This window comes from Primulina eburnea, chromosome 15 (genome assembly GCF_022965805.1).
Source record: "Primulina eburnea isolate SZY01 chromosome 15, ASM2296580v1, whole genome shotgun sequence".
Classification (NCBI taxonomy): domain Eukaryota; kingdom Viridiplantae; phylum Streptophyta; class Magnoliopsida; order Lamiales; family Gesneriaceae; genus Primulina; species Primulina eburnea.
In genome coordinates this window covers 27,605,368-27,622,834 of record NC_133115.1, presented here as the reverse complement: position 1 = coordinate 27,622,834, position 17,467 = coordinate 27,605,368, and the positions used below count along the sequence as shown (strand labels likewise).

Genomic DNA, 17,467 nt, shown 5'->3' with positions numbered 1-17,467 from the left:
TAGTGGCATACGCTTCCCCCTCTACCCACTTAGACACATAATCTACCGCAACCAAGATGTATTTTTTCGTGAAAGAATTAGGAAACGGTCCCATAAAGTCTATCCTCCACACATCAAAAACCTCACACTCCATGATATTATTTAAAGGCATTTCGTGACGGTTAGAGATGTTACCTGTCCGCTGGCATTTATCACAATGTAGCACATAAGAACGAGCATCTTTAAAGAGAGTTGGCCAATAAAAGCCACTTTCAAGTACCTTGGATGCCGTCCTTATTTGTCCGAAATGACCACCTACCTCATGGTCATGGCATTGGTTGAGAATTCGATCAAACTCTTCCTCCGCAACACACCGTCTTATCATGGAATCTGCACAAATTTTAAACAAAAACGGTTCCTCCCAAAAATAGTATTTCACGTTAGAAAAGAATTTCTTTCGTTGGTGAAACGATAGGTTTGGTGGAGGTGTGCCTGTGACAAGAAAGTTAGCGAAATTTGCATACCATGGACAAAGTTTCATCTCAAGCAATTGTTCATCCGGAAACCAGTCATCTATATCATCGTCACTGCCCTTAATTCTAACATGCTCAAGCATAGATAGGTGGTCAGCAACTACATTTTCCACACCCTTTTTATCTCGAATTTCGAGATCAAATTTTTGCATAGTAGATGGTATGAAATACCTTGTTCTTCCTTTGACCCAGCACCGCACCAACAGCTGTATCACTAGCATCGCACATCACCTCAAACGGTAGCTCCCAATCAGGGACAGTCAGAACAGGTGCTGTCACCAAGCTTTCCTTGAGTATCTCGAATGCATGCAGACAAGTAGAATCAAAATTAAATTCAGCATCTTTCATCAACAAAGAGGATAAAGGTTTAGCAATTTTGGAAAAATCTTTAATGAAACGCCTATAAAAACCAGCATGCCCTAGGAAACTTCTAACTCCTTTTATTGATGAAGGTGGGGGTAAGTTTTTGATTACTTCCACCTTGGTTTTGTCAACCTCAATTCCATTCTCCGATACCTTGTGTCCTAACACAATCCCCTCTTGAACCATAAAATGACACTTCTCCCAATTCAACACCAAATTGCTCTCCTCACATCTAACTAACACCAAGTTCAAATTCTCTAAACATTCATTAAATGAGGAGCCAAAAATAGAAAAGTCATCCATAAAGATTTCAAGGAAATTTTCAGTCATGTCATGAAAGATAGCGGTCATGCATCTTTGAAATGTTGCAGGTGCATTGCATAAACCAAAGGGCATACGCCTACACGCAAAAGTACCATAAGGGCAAGTGAAAGTAGTTTTCTCTTGGTCCTCAGGTGCAATTGTGATTTGATTGTATCCCGAATATCCATCTAAAAAGCAATAAAATTCATGACCTGCTAATCGTTCAATCATTTGATCGATAAATGGCAAGGGAAAGTGATCTTTACGGGTTGCATCATTCAATTTCCTATAATCTATGCACACACGCCAACCCATAACAGTTCTAGTGGGAATCAACTCATTTTTTTCATTAGTAATAACAGTAATCCCACCCTTTTTAGGCACACATTGTACAGGGCTTACCCACACACTATCAGAGATAGGATAGATAATACCTGCATCCAGAAGTTTAATGGTTTCAGCTTTTACTACCACTTGCATCTTTGGATTGAGTCTCCTTTGTGGTTGTGCAAGAGGTGAGTATTTATCTTCCATCAGAATTTTGTGCATGCAGATCGAAGGACTTATCCCTTTTATGTCTGAAACCTTCCAAGCGAACGCCCCTTTATGCTCCTTGAGGACTCCCAAGAGCTTACTCTCCATATCATCTGTCAAAGAAGAGGAAATAATAACATGCAATTTATTATTTTCTCCTAAATATACGTACTTGAGATGTGGAGGTAGTGGTTTGAGCTCCAAAGTAGGTGGCTCCTCTAGGCTTGACTTTTGAGGCATTAAATCTTTTCTGTCTCCCAATTCCTCTAGTCTAAGCCTCACTTGCTTTCTCCAAAGTGGAATGGCATTCAAATGAGCTACCATCTCCATCTTTTCCTCGTCTAGCTCATCCTCTTGCTTTTCAGTAGTGAGAGTGGCCTCCAATGGTTCTTTCAATCCATCCTGCACAAAATCATAAACAAGAAAATCCAAGACATCAATACGAAAGCAACTATCATTGTGCATTGTGTGCTTGAGAGTATTGAAAACATCAAAAATAATTTCTTCTTCTCCAACTCTCAGTCTCAATTTCTCCTCCTCAACATCAATCAGTGCTTTCCCTGTAGCCAGAAACGGTCTCCCTAGGATTAAAGGCATCTCTAAATCTCCCTCCATGTCAAGTACCACAAAGTCTGCAGGAAAAATAAACTTATCCACTTTCACCAGAACATCTTCGATAATCCCACGTGGATACTTGACAGATCTGTCAGCCAGCTGCAACGACATCCTAGTTGGCTTGGGCTCGCCTAATCCCAGTCTCCTAAACACAGAAAAAGGCATCAGATTAATACTTGCACCAAAATCACATAGAGCTTTATGAAAATTAATGTCACCAATAATGCAAGGTATAGAGAAACTCCCTGGATCTTTTTGCTTAGGAAGCATCTTGTTTTGAACTAAAGCGGAGCAATTTTCAGTCAAATTCACCGTCATATGATCTTCTAGCTTCCGCTTATTTGCTAAGATATCTTTCAAGAATTTTGCATAACTTGGCATATTCAATAAAGCATCAGCAAAAGAATGTTAATATGCAATTTTTTAAATATCTCAAGAAATTTACCAAATTGTGCATCTAATTTAGCTTTCTTCATTGCTGCAGGAAAAGGTGGAGGGATAAAAATTTTATTCTGTGCAATAGGTGTAGATGTATAGTTAGAAGACTTACCTCCTCGAGTTTCCACCTCATCCTCACCGTGCTTGGTCTTTTCCTCATTAGACTCGAGTGCTTTCCCAATACGCAATTCCACCGCCTTCACATGTTCTCTTGGGTTAGTTTCCGTGTTGCTTGGCAAAGCTCCTTGCTCCCTGTTAGCAATCAACTTAGCCAATTGTCCAATTTGATTCTCTAACCCCTTTATTGATGCATCTTGGTTCTGAAATCTCGTCTCTGTTGCATAAATAAATTTAGTCATCATTTGCTCTAAATTTGATTTCTCCTCCCAAGGCGGTTCTGGCTTGAATCCTTGGTGCATCCCATATGGTGGACCTCTTTGTTGGCGATTTTGGTTGTTTTGACCTCCCCATGAAAAGTTTGGGTGATTCCTCCATCCCGGATTATATGTGTTCGAATAAGGGTCATTTCTGGGACGGTTCTGGAATCCCACTTGTTTTACCGGTGCTCCCTCAGGCACATAGAATGGATTGCCATCTTGGCAATCCTGCACATCATGCTCACCCCCACACTTATCACAGAAAATTTCTTGCAGACGCATAGCCGACCCACTCATGCTCATCCCATCAATATTTTTATTCAACGCCTCTAACTGTGCTGAAACCGCCGCCAGATCATTAACTTGATTAACTCCAGCACCTCGTCTCTGCCTATCAGACTGAGGATGATAGCTACTAGCAGCCATTTCCTCCAATAACTCATATCCTTCCTCAGCCGTTTTTCTCAGCAAATTACCACATGCAGCAGCATCTATCATGGTACTGTTAGGAGTAACCAGACCGTAGTAGAAAGTTTGAACAACTAACCCAAGCGGCAGCTCATGGTGTGGAAATCTCCTCAACAAGTCCTTGTAGCGCTCCCATGCTTTGTAAAGTGACTCGTTCTCATATTGAGCAAAAGTAGTAATGTCGGCTCTAAGCTTCATAGTCTTCGACGGAGGAAAGTACTTGATTAGGAATGCCTTTGTCATATCCTCCCATGTAGTAATAGACCCTACAGACAAACAGTTTAACCACGACTTAACTTTATCTCTCAGTGAAAATGGAAATAAACGCAAACGAACAGCATCATCAGACACGCCATTAAACTTAAAAGTATCACAAATTTCAAGAAACTCAGCTATATGAGAGTTAGGGTCGTCAAGTGCACTTCCCCCAAATTAGACAGTGTTCTGAATCATCTGAATGATAGCTGGCTTGATCTCAAACTGATTAACTCGGATGACTGGTCTTACGATGCTTGGACGTGCTCCATCAAGAGACGGCTGTGCATAATCCAACATCGGTATGCGCCTTGGCTCCTCTCTTTGTTGATCGCCTTCTATTCTTTCCTTCGCTCTTTGCTGCTGTAGTCGACGTCTAGCTGTGCGTTCGATCTCGAGGTCAAAAGGCTCAAGCTTACACTCGAGTGATCTTCGCATGCACCACAAGAAAAATCTGCAACACAATGAGAGTATCAAATAACAATAAAATAAATAATACTAAAGAATTTAAATGAAAAATAAAAATTTGTGAATCAACAGTCCCCGGCAACGGCGCCAAAAACTTGATCGAGCAAAACTTGCACAGTAAATAGTCCCAAATTTTGTTTTATAAATGAAAGCTCGATTTAAATATCGCAAGTGCAAGATGGTCAAGTTATAATAAACGTAAGTGAATACGAGTATCGATCCACAAGGACTGCGTTACACTATTTTTATTTTCAAGTAAAATTTCTTTAGCAACGATAAATTGAGTTGATGATTGAACTAATGTAGAATAAACAATTAAAATAATTAAAATGCAAAGAAAACGTGTTCAAGAACGCAATGATTAATTTGGATTAAATCAAATGAGAAATGAATTTGTTGGGAAATTATCAGTTCACCTACCACTCGTGTTTAAATAATTACACTCGACTTTTACTCGTGCATTCGACGGAATTCCCTAGACTAATTAATATACTCTGTCGAGCTATATTAATACTAATCATAAACATGCAGTACTCAAGTGTCCTCAAGTATTTAACATTTCAAGATTGCATTACATTCTATGGAATCCACTAGCTTTCATCCGGGTGAACTATCACTATCGACACGTACCCAATTCCGTATGTCTACTAAAATTGTAAATCCGTGTTTTATGCTATTTGATCGTATTGTTAATTATTCTATCGAAATCATTAACAACATGAAATAATCAAAAGAAGTTAGCTAGGCTTCGATTGAAACAAGAAAGAACAATAGCATAAGCAAATCACTAATAAAAACGTCGAGAAACAATATTAAACACCGAGTACGGGGTAGGATCCCCTCAAATCCCAACAAATCTAGAGTTTTAGCTACTGAAATTCATGATAAAAACCACAATCAATGTAAGAAATCAAATACTGAATAATGAAAATACTAAAGATGAAGACGGGTGACGGCCACGACGCGTGGAAATCTCGAGGTCTTCGAAATCTCCTTTGCTCCTAGCCTCCTCTCCAAGAAAAATGATGAAAAGTCTGATAAAGTGCGAAAAACGGCTGCTGATCTCGTGTGTTAGGTTTAGATGTAGGATAGAGTCCCTCAAAATTTGGAAACAAATTTTTCTCAATCTCGCTTCTCGCTAGGGCGGTATATTTTGACCGCCCTAGCGAGTGATCCTCGAATAAACTTCCTCGATCATATCCCAGGTTTCGCTGGGGCGGTCACTTTTGACCGCCCTAGCGAGACACTCGCGCAAAAATCCTCGGCCAGACCACAATGCTCGCTGGCGCAAAAATCCTCGGCCAGACCACAATGCTCGCCGGGGCGGTCACTTTTGACCGCCCTAGCGAATCCTCTTCGACATTATGCAAAAGTTTCTCCCACTTTTTGGTTCAATTCCTAAAAAATCACCACAAAATACACGAGGTCAGTCAAATGCTAAATAATGCTAAAAAGATGCAAAATTAAACTAAACAAACTAATATGATGCATGAATGCGACTCAAAACCAACACTAAAAACACGTAAAAACGAGTCCTATTAGTAGACCTGGCGCTCGAGCGGTAACATACGGTAACATATTACCGCCCGAGCGCGGCTCATTCTGTGAGGGTGTTTGGTTTTCCACTTCTTTTCAAGTTCTAATAGTGAGTTCATATCTTTTATTGTTGGGCAATGTTCACACATCACTTTAGGTATTGTTCGAGGTTCGATGTCATGGTTAGTATGATTAAACGAGGTCAAGTCCCGAGTGATCTAGAACGTCATAAGTTATTTATTCACTTCGGTGGTGAGCTCGAATACCTACGTCTAAGTTATGCAAGTTACGTGTTGAAATTTATGTTAGTATGTGCAGCAGCGGCCCCAAATGAAATCTAACGAATCTCTCAACGCCAAGTAAGTATGTTGACGTGCAAGAAAATATTTTCAAGTTTTTTTGAGGTATGCTAAATGTCTTGTGACCAATTTATGTATGGGGTTGGAAAGCGTTAAAGCATGAACGGGGACCAACCCACCCCGTTAAATTATTAACGGGTTTAGATCAGGATTGGAAACGAGGATCTCATGTATGTGGCAGTGGATCTTCCTTGTCAGCCCAGTACTGTGGTTTAGTCTGATCAGGCGATTATGTTATAGGTCACTTGCTTTGAAACATGCTTCTATGCAAATGTTGAAGTTTATGTATGTTCATGTATGTACAAGTATGCAAGCACGTATAAAAAAGTTTTATGTTTATGGCACGTCTACGTATGTACGTATGTAAGTTCAAGTTTAAGTGCAAGTTCAAGTTTCAAGTTATGTATGCTCTATTTTGAAGTTGCATGTGGTTTTATTATGTAGTACTTGTTACTCTCAGTTTATACGTGTTGAGTCTTTAGACTCACTAGACTTGATCGATGCATGTGAGGACACAGTTGAGGAGACGAGAGATGTGGACCAGTGAGCTGGCTTGGACTGAGCGGGAGGCTAAACCCGAGTACCGCCATGTCTTAAGTTTTTATGAAAATGTTCAAATACTTTTGTCAAACTTTATCTTCAGTTGCAACTTTTGGGACGTACAGTTTATTTTTATCGAATTTTGAAGGCTCACGTTTTATTTAAAAAAATTTAATTTTTCCGCAAATTTTGAATAGTAAAAGTACGGTACGTTACACCAGGCCTCAGGCCTTTATTCTGTTTGCTACTGGTGCGAGTCGCCCCTTCAACTTTGGACAATTAGTGTTTAGAGCTGTTCTTCAATTCGCATAAGGTGCACTGAAGTCCGCTCGACTCTCATTCCCATCACTCATCTATAAAATTCTAGAATTGCAATGCTTTGTCAAAGAAGAGAATGAACACTTGTTGGACATAGGGGAATCCCTGAAATTTCCCGAGCCTACTTCAAAGGAAATCGGAAATTAGATCTTCCTTGGTCTGCTGCTGGTGTTTCCCCTAATGCTGACAACATCGCTTTCTCCTCCACTAAAACACTGCAGGGTTATCTTCTTGTGTCCCCTTTTGTTTTGCAGGCACAAATCGACTTTGTACTAAAACAAATTCAAAATGATAAGGAGCTGATCGCACACTATGAAGATCATATAGCTGAATACTGATTGCTCCTGGAAATTGCAGTCCATTCTGAACCCAAAGCAGGAGTACCAAAGACAACAACTGCTGAGTCTGAGGAAGATACAGAAGCTGCGGAAGACCCTGAGGAGACTGATGAACAAGCCTCATCTGATTTGTTTCCTTTTTGTTTAGTTGTTTGGTCTTGTAGCTTTAATTGGGTCTGAGGTGGTATACAACTTTCTTTTGCTTCTATGTTTTTGCACTGTGTTTTGCATTTGTGTTGACAACACTGTCAACAACATCTATCTCATAAACAATGCTAACTTGTTTACCTTAGGGGGGAGATACTATGTTATTCAGAGGGAGATATTCTTTTGCTCGAGGGAGCTATACCAAATGCGAATATGATCCGTTGTGTCATTTTTGGAATGTTGTGTCCAGAAATGCAAAAAATGGGGAGATTGAAAGAATATTTTATTCCTAATTAATATTTGTCAATTGACGATTTTTGGAGAGGGACATTTACACAGCTGCTGGAGTTTTTCTTTGAATGTATGCGACGTTCAGAGTTGGAGATTTTTGTGTGAAGACTTTATGTGATTAATTCACTGTTATACCGTGTTGCTGATTGGTGTTGAAAATACGTGCAGAACAACACCGACGTTGAGTGTTGATCGAAGAGTGTTCTTCTATTGTTTTTTAATCAACTTCGGTTTATGCATCTAGTTTTGATTTTTGGTTTATTTTAATGCATTTTAATTCGTTGGAATGTCAAGGAAATTTGGTTTTGTTATTCTCACTAGTATTATTTTGGTGTAAACGATAACTTATTTTTTCTAGTGAATTTTTGGCATGAGGCATTGCACAAGTATTCGTACTTGTGCATAATTTAAATCTGGTCTCGATTTATTAAAGTTATACTTGTGTGTTAAATAATTAATTTTCGCTGCATGTTGTGTGCTCGTGTTGACAACACTAAAGCACAACACTAATTTCTGATATACATGTACGTTTATGATCAACAACACCTTTCAAAGATAAAGCATTAAATACTTACCCTAGCAGACTGATATCAATGCCAAGTCGATCGGAGATAGAGAAGCTAAACAAAAGAACTAAGCTGCTGACATAACACGACAAGATATGTGATCCATACTCCAACTAAGATAGAAGAGTAGATGTTTAAAAGCTGTCGAAGAACTGGGCTGGAACTTTACCAGGACAAAAGCTATTTTAAAGCCAAGTTCCGAGTACAAATCAAACAACTCGTCTCATGTTACTCGGGATTCAAAGTAGGAGTTTCAGCTAAATAGAATTACACATAATTGACGTAAGATTTTACAATTTATTATGTCATTATTTAAAGTCTCTTAGTGGATTTATACTTTCATGCAAAGTAAGTAATGGAAATATAGAAGGATTTGTCTTCAAACTTTCATGACTCATTTATGTTATTTATGTTTAAATTGATTACTTGCCACAAACCTTGTCATTCACGCTTAGCAAATTCCTTCCGCATTTTATAAAATCTTTTAAAGTTATATATGAAGCCTAGTATTAATGGACTAAACGTTTATCGTTTTATCAAAAGCTATAGTTGGTGATAATGATGTAACTCAAATATTATAAACACGTACAATAACTCAAACGCCACGTTTCAGTTGCTCTACTCATTATGAAAAATTATTATACACCACCAATCTCTATCCCAATAATTACAATCATTGTAATCAATGAGAATTGAACACATGCATTTGTCTCTAATACCAGTTATAGGACCAAGTGTTTTCTGTTTTATCAAAAATTATATTCTGTGGTAACAGTACAACTCAAATATTTTAAACACGTACAACTCAACCGTTATGTTTTGATTGTTCTGCTCAGTAGGAAAAAAATATTTCACAACAATCATCTTCCTCTCAATAATTACTCTTCTTTTAATCAATAAGAATTGAACTCGTTACATTGGCTCTGATACTAATTGTAGGACCAAATGCTTTCTGTTTTAACAAAAGTTATATTTAGTAGTAACAGTGCAATTCAAATATCTTAAATTATACAACAGCTCAAACGACACATTTCGATTGTTTTACCCAACAATAATAATTATTACACCCCAACACCTAGATGATTGAGAATTCTGATTTTAATAGCTAACGAACTGTCACGCTCAACACGTTTCAGCCCCAAATTCTTGTGAGGACCTCTTTAAAGTTCTGCTTGGAATGAATATATATTTTTATTTTCATGTAACTTTAAAAATTTCTTGCGTTACTATTTTGACGCGAAATTGATAAAGAAGTAAATAACCATTATATTTGGAATAATAAATATTATACATATTTCATAAATCATTTAATAAGTATCAAAAAATATTTTGTATGTATCATTCCTGTTGATTTGATTTTTTTTTTTTACCATACTGATAATTATATAGCATAAAATTTTTATTTTGTAAAAATATTTTTATTTTTATATTAATATCTAAAGTCTATATAAATCTTTACTTTTTGGAACTAAAAGAAAACATCAAAATGTCATAATAGAACAAAAAAACTTATGTGAGATGATATCACATGTCAATTTTATGAGAGAGATCTCCAACCCGATCCGATTTATGAAAAAAAATATTTTATGTTAAAATTATTACTTTTCACTTTAAGTATGAATCGAGTTGACTCGTCTCACAGAAAATGATACGTGAGACCGTATCACAATATACTTATTCATAATGAAGAATATTTAAATAAACAAATAAAATAAGACTATTATTAACACTTTTTGGATAATAAAAACACTCCTCGTCGCATAATATTATAATAAAATGACGATTAAAAATAAATTAATAAATTTTAATATGAAGCTTAATTTGAGAGATGGTATAAATGTTAGATGTGGTTTTAGACGATATTTTTTTCTACGGCAAGATATAACAATTTGTACTAGTTACATAATTATATAAAAGTGGACTCAAGCATCGGATTGCTAATCTATTGTGGTACGAGTCATTTGTACTGGTTGTTCGAATGAGTCACGATTCATAAATAGTTGTTAATGGAGTTGAAGTTAACAAATTCTGAGGAGTCGGTATCAATTTATGCCGAATTGCTCCACATATAGTCCCGTGAACCACATTTTCTAAACGAACAAGAGACAATCCGAATTGATCTTGTAAAAGATCCGCTACAGAACGCATACGTTTATTTTTCAAATGAAAAAATGGATGGATTAGAATTTAATCATTTTGACGAACTATATCAAGATTAAAATATTTTCTCTTGAAAATATCGAGTCCGAGCGTGTGACTGCGTGTAGTTAATCTGAATTTTTTCCTTTCTTATTTATTTATTAAATATTATTATTATTATTTTTCCCATTAACATAGCTCAAGCATCCACATCAGGTCGGTCAATGTATTCAACATTTTACGCTGAAACCAAAGTGGTTTTGATGCAACTTGCGATATGACCGGTGACCAAAAATATTGGCCCAAAAAAGGGCAGAAGATATAAATAGAATAATTAAACTAATAATTGCTTAATTTGCTAGAAACACGTATAAATTAAAATTCGGTATTTTCATTAATTATAGCATGAAATTAATTTTTAGAAGAAAGAAGATACGGCCATAACGTTGAAAAGGAGGTCGTTGCGATAATATTTTGGTCGAAACATTCGATCAATTTTATACAACACACAAGTCGTTCAATTCCAGCGGGCTTACAGTTTATAACATGAACATCAATATAATATGTAAATATATTTTTAATTTGTAAACTTATTTGACTTTCTTCAAATTTGTGTGGAAAAAAAATGTATGTTACGATTCGTAGGACAATTTTTTAAAACCGAACATGCCATATAAACACATTTTCTAAAATATATAGCACAATGTTAGGAAAAAATTGAGGAGTTCATAATATAAATTAACATTTATGTAAGGTTGTGTATCAAATTTCCCATTATATATATAATGAGAAATTAGTGGAGAACAATACAAAACTTTTGAGTATAAAAATATTTTCCTTACTTGGTAGAACAATCGATCGAACCATGATACTTGAGCTGCTGTGCGGTTTAAAATATTTGAATTGCACAATTACCACCAGCTATAGCTTTTGGTAAAGCGGCAAGTGCTCGGTGCTACAATTGGTATCAGAGTCAAGGTCATATGTTCGATTCACATTGATTACAAGGAGTGCAACTGTAACGCTCCAGATTTGACGACTGTCCTCACTGTACCAAGACGAGTCTTTCCAGCGTGCTTATGTCCTCACTCACACGCACCCTAGGAAACTTCCCAGGAGGTCACCCATCCCAAAATTGCCCCAAGTCAAGCACGCTTCACTTTGGAGTTCTTATGTGATGAACTACCGAAAAGAAGATGCACCTTCGTGATATGAGTAGTACCAATCAAATCTTTTAAGCCCTCTTCAACTGTTCAGTCCATTACATTGCCCAGTCTCGGAATCCCTCTCATTCCCGTGTGGGTCGGTTCATTCATGTTCCCTTCACCTAGAAGCCTGCCAGGAGCCGCTCATTGTCCGTGCAACTGATGGCACCGGCGTTCACCCCCCGCCCTCTTCGGCCCCGGGCCTCACATGCCCACCAGCTTCCGCTTGGTTCGTCCCCGAACCACACCGTACTAAGAGAGGTCGGCTCTGATACCACTTGTAACGCCCCAGATTCGACGACTGTCCTCACTGTACCAAGACGGGTCTTTCCAGCGTGCTTATGTCCTCACTCACACGCACCCTGGGAAACTTCCCAGGAGGTCACCCATCCCAAAATTGCCCCAAGTCAAGCACGCTTAACTTTGGAGTTCTTATGTGATGAGCTACCGAAAAGAAGATGCACCTTCGTGATATGAGTAGTATCAATCAAATCTTTTAAGCCCTCTTCAACTGTTCAGTCCATTACATTGCCCAGTCTCGGAATCCCTCTCATTCCCGTGTGGGTCGGTTCATTCATGTTCCCTTCACCTAGAAGCCTGCCAGGAGCCGCTCATTGTCCGTGCAACTGATGGCACCGGCGTTCACCCCCCGCCCTCTTCGGCCCCGGGCCTCACAGCAACTATTGGAAGGAAGATTGTTGGGTGCAATAATTGTCACTGCTTGGTAGAGCGATCGATCGAACCATAGTGCTTGAGCTGCTGTGCGGTTTAAAAGATTTGAGTTGTATCATTACCACCAGCTATATCTTTTGATAAAACGGCAAGCGCTCGATCCTATCATCTCAATGCCATGCAGCTTGTTTTCATCTTCTTAAAACCAATTTCGATATCCGTGCTATAATTAAAATCGAGATATTTAGAGCAACTGACTTTATTATTATATATGTTTTTTGATTAACTAAAAATATTTTATTTTCGAATTACCAAATATTCTATTTCTAATTGATAAAAAAATGTATTAAACCTCGTTCGAAGGGACACTAGTTTAAAGAGAAAACAACACCACATTGAATTTTAGTTTAGAAAAAATATTTTTCAACATAATTAATTATTTTAAATTCAAATTGTCACCTTTCCCGAATATATCACATTATTATATTATAGTATATTAATATAATCGTGTTAGTGACTGTCAATTAAATTGGACCAACCTAAGGCTTCGATGTCCTCTTTTCTTTTCTTTTTTTTTTTTTTTCTGTTATTTCCCTTTTCAAAAATTTGATATTTGTCTAAAAAAATATTATTTTCTCCTTCAAATAATTTATTTTCAAATTACATGAGATTTTTCTTGTTTTTTAGTTTTTTTTATACATTAGACCTCTAAGTACGTATATATAGGTGTTCGAGGTTCAAATTTTGAGCCGTATGCATGTAATATGAAAATTCTAACAGTCTAATATCTAAATATCATAAGAATTTATTTAGTCTTATGATCCACTCATGTCTAAAGCTAATTATGATTAAAATTATAAGACATTCAATATAAATTTATGTATATTTGCGAAGAATACGTAATGACCTATCGATGACCAAAGTTTGAGATCAGATTTCGGGCTCGAAACTCAATTGTATCAAACATCTCCTCAACTAAAAAAAATAGCACTAATTAAATCAATTTTTTACTCGAAAAAGACGTAGTCGGATTTACGTAAACATTGAAATAACGCAACAAAATTAAAAAAAAAATTAGTGCCTATTAACTAAGACAAAAACTTGTGTGAGACGATCTCAAGAGTCGTATTTTATGAGACGGATCTCTTATTTGGTTCATCCATGAAAAAAATATTACTTTTTTATGCTAAGAGTATTATTTTTTATTGTGAATATTGGTATGATTGACTCGTCTCGCAGATAAAGATTCGTGAGACCGTCTCACAAGATACCTACTCTATTACTAAAACCAAACCAGATTGAAACCAAACATAAGTTTTATTATACAATCAATTCATCAAATTAATTGAATCTGATAATAACCAATAAAACTCCACTAATTTATTTGTGGTGACTTTTCGATTATATTGGATTGCACTCAAGATTTGGTGGTATTATGCCATAGGAGCCCACCAAAGATCCAAGCCCATATTCATTTTCCAGTTGAGTCTGTTCAATGAAAAAATAAAAATAGATTGATCAAACCAAATATACTGAAGATTAAAAAACTTTGGTATATTTATTTTCTCTGAATAAATTTTCGGGTGAATGAGAATTTAATCGATCAAATTAACTAATTGAGAACTCAATTTTTGGGTGAATGACTCCTATTTCACGTCGTTTTTATGCTTATGTGGGTTGTTTGCATCTTATTTTCACGGTTATTATTCGAAATTATTTTTGTTGTGTAGTGTTGGCGATAACTCAAGATTATGAAAAAAATTGATAAAAATGTAAACAAATGGATGCAAGCCGCGTAAGCAAAGCCCTCGAGAAGTAGATGGAGAAAGAATTAATTTTAGCTTCACTTCAACAATTAACCCAAGATTAAATCTATCAAAATAATATTCTATTTCATTGTGCGGTTTCGGGTAAAAACTGAATGTTTATAGTTGTTTAATGTGTTTGAGGTTTATTATAATTAATTCGAAATAATTGATTCTTCTGATTTGAATAAACTTGACAATTATATAAATAGATTTTAGAGTATTTTCGGAAAATTAGTCGTTGCTGATTTGATTAATCTGTCAACTTTTTCCATGTGTTAACATTAATTGGTCTGGTATATTGGTCATCTTGTTTGAATTGAATTTTCCCTCGTAAACTCTGGTTGCTCGAAACTTCCCATGATTAATTATTTAATTAAATTTTATTTGATTTTATATTTTAAGTTTTATTTATAAATTCATTACCCCCTCTTTAATTTGATTCGTCTCGATTAAGTTTAATAATAAACATCTTAATAATTGTTCAACATTTGATCCAAATGTCAGACACCAAAATATGGAAATAAATGTAATTTATCGCACTAAAATCAAATTCGACCTTTTGAATTTTTTTTATCTAATTAAAATAATCGAAATTCAAAGTAAATATTCATTCCAATTCAACTATATTTCGTTATTCAAATTGACCATATCTCTGAGACAGAAGTACTTTCGTAAAATTCAGAAAATATTTCCAAAAGTGGATGGTCAATAAACAAATAAAAAGACACAATTAGAGCTAAGAAAAAAAAAAGAAAATAACATCGAAATCAATTTTGAATTTTCTAAAACAAAAACAACCAAAATCATAAGAAATGCAATTTTGAAAACACAAAAGACAGAATTGGCCCAAAAACAGCTTAGATCTTGGCTAATCCTTATTTAATTATTCAAAAAATAGTTACATATTTTTTCAAAACTTAGTTAATAATATGTATATTAGTAAAAAAAAAAAACACCCGAAAAATCCTATTAAACATAGAAGCTTAACAATATGTTACAGACAATCATAAAAAAAGTGGTCTATGTAGTTAACAAGCAATGAAATATTATATTTCATCCAAACCCGATACGACCGAAAAGTAGCGACTACGAACTCTAAAGTTTGTATATCACTATTTAAATCATCTCATCAACACATTGTTGGGTTCAATAAACTGTTATACACAAAGAATTATTAAGCACGAAATCCACTACCCTCAATATTTACAACAATATACGTACATATATTCAAGAGATAACACAAGAATTAGGGTTTTCCTCGGCGCTGTAAACACGGTAGTGCTGCGTATAATACGGATTGACATTGTAATTATTCCTGTAATGCGTCAATAATTCAGCAATCTGCTCGAGTTCCTTCTTCTTTTGATCTTCTTCCTTTTTCACGGCATCTTTTTTGGCGTCATCTTTCTTGTCTTCGTCTTTCTTCTTCTCTGGCTCTTTCGCTGGCCCTACTGTCAAAATATCAGTAGTGGCCCAGAGTTTTCTCAACTTGCTCGCCAGTTGGATAGGATCCACATCTCCAACTACTGTTAATTTCTTCTCCTTCATGTCCATTGCTATAGATTCAATCCCTTTATATATATATATATATATATATATATATATATATATATATATATTAAGAAGAAATTACTTTTAATTTTTCGAAGGCTGAATAGAAGTATTAAATTATCAAAAATTTATAAAAGACTCAGCAATGAATACCGGCATATCATTGAAGAATAAAGGGGTCTTAGCACCCATATATAAAATCTCAGGAGATCTTATTTATATATGACAAAAACTTGTGTGAGACGGTTTCACGGGTCATATTTTGTGAGACGGATTTTTATCTGGGTCATCTATGAAAAATTATAACTTTTTAGAGTGGGTCTCATGTGAGACCGTCTCACGGATCTTAATCTATGAGACATCCAACCTTACCCATATTCACAATAAAAAGTAATATTTTTTCATGGATAACCCAAATAAGAGATCTATCTCACAAATACGACCCGTGAGACATCTCACATAAGTTTTTGTCTACTTTTTAAGGTAAGAGTATTATTTTTATTGTGAATATTGGTAGGGTTGACCCGTCTCACAGATTAGGATCCGTGAGACGGTCTCACATTAGACTCACTCTTTATATATTACTTTTTTGGCATGATCATGACATTTGAAATCAATTTTTATTTAAAAAAAAATTGAAATCAGGAAAAATTACAATTTTGGTCTTATATATTTTTTGATTTGTGATTTTAATCGTCTATATTTTCTAATTTCAATTTTTGTTCCGTTATATTTATTTTTTTTTTTCAGTTTTGATTTTTCCAACGTGGTGCCGACATGATAATGAAGCCTTTTGTGTCAAACCAGCACTTATGATGAAAAGATTTAAAATTACCGAAAGTCGAAATATATATGACTAAAACTAAAATTTGATAAAATAATTAAATCGCAAAGAATCAAGCATATTGGACCAAAAATGCCTTAAAACCAATTCGAAGATTACCAAAGAAAATTAAGTATAACAATGAAGAAAAGAAAATTTAAATTTTTAATTTATTTTGGATATATACTCCGAGATACCTGATATACGTGAAACTGTCTTTAAAGCTTTTTGCTTCTCTTTGTCATCATCTATTTGTAATTTCAACACCACTTTCTGCAGCCAAGATTACACAATCAAATGTCAAAAGCTTTAGGCTAATTAACAAGATTTTGATCCATTTTATATCACATGAAAATTAATTAGTACATCAATAACATCGTATCTATTATGGCCCTAAAAGTCCCACAATGCTTTTACTTAGATCACGTAAAAACGATCGTAATATGATCAATTTTGTAGGCCGGGTCGTGAGTATTTACTTAGACTTAGATCATGGGGATATATGCAATCAGAGCCAATAGAACTTTACTTAGTTAAACATCATGGGCAAAAACGCAAAATCAAGCTATATTCATCTCATAAACTAAAAAAAAAAAAATTTAAAGAAGATATTATATAGTATGTTCGTCGATGTTCGAATTGTGAAAATCAGTGATTAAATTACAAGAAAAGCGAAGGACAAAAGATCTTCATCAAGAATCAAATTGAACAAACCACTTTGTGTACGTTTGAGGAAATCAAGAAAATTTAAGTGGCGATTAACTTAGATAATTAACGAAAAACCAAAAAAAAATTATAAACAAGAATTAAAGAACTTGGAGGGGAATTTCACCTTGGACAT

The 17,467-nt window shown here is 35.3% G+C and overlaps 1 protein-coding gene and 1 non-coding gene across 2 annotated transcripts; one reads left to right on the top strand and one right to left on the bottom strand.

Annotated features, from left to right (window-relative positions):
• The first annotated feature begins 3,698 nt into the window (after nucleotides 1–3,698).
• LOC140815801 (small nucleolar RNA R71) lies at nucleotides 3,699–3,805 on the top strand. Its single transcript, XR_012114446.1, has one exon. It is a non-coding gene; the product is annotated as a small nucleolar RNA R71 (small nucleolar RNA).
• Nucleotides 3,806–15,343: 11,538 nt separating this feature from the next.
• On the bottom strand, nucleotides 15,344–17,467 carry LOC140815600 (heavy metal-associated isoprenylated plant protein 39-like). Its single transcript, XM_073174677.1, has 3 exons — nucleotides 17,459–17,467; nucleotides 16,824–16,899; nucleotides 15,344–15,823 (listed from the first exon to the last, which is right to left on the bottom strand). Exons 1-3 carry the CDS (start codon nucleotides 17,465–17,467, stop codon nucleotides 15,480–15,482), a joined length of 429 nt encoding a protein of 142 aa, XP_073030778.1. The 3' UTR covers nucleotides 15,344–15,479.

What these genes read in the sequence shown, in the direction of transcription:
- LOC140815600 (XM_073174677.1), bottom strand. An exon ending in GACAGTTTCACGTATATCAG is followed by an intron (nt 15,824 to 16,823) that starts GTATCTCGGAGT and finishes ATATATATAAAG; the next exon opens with GGATTGAATCTATAGCAATG.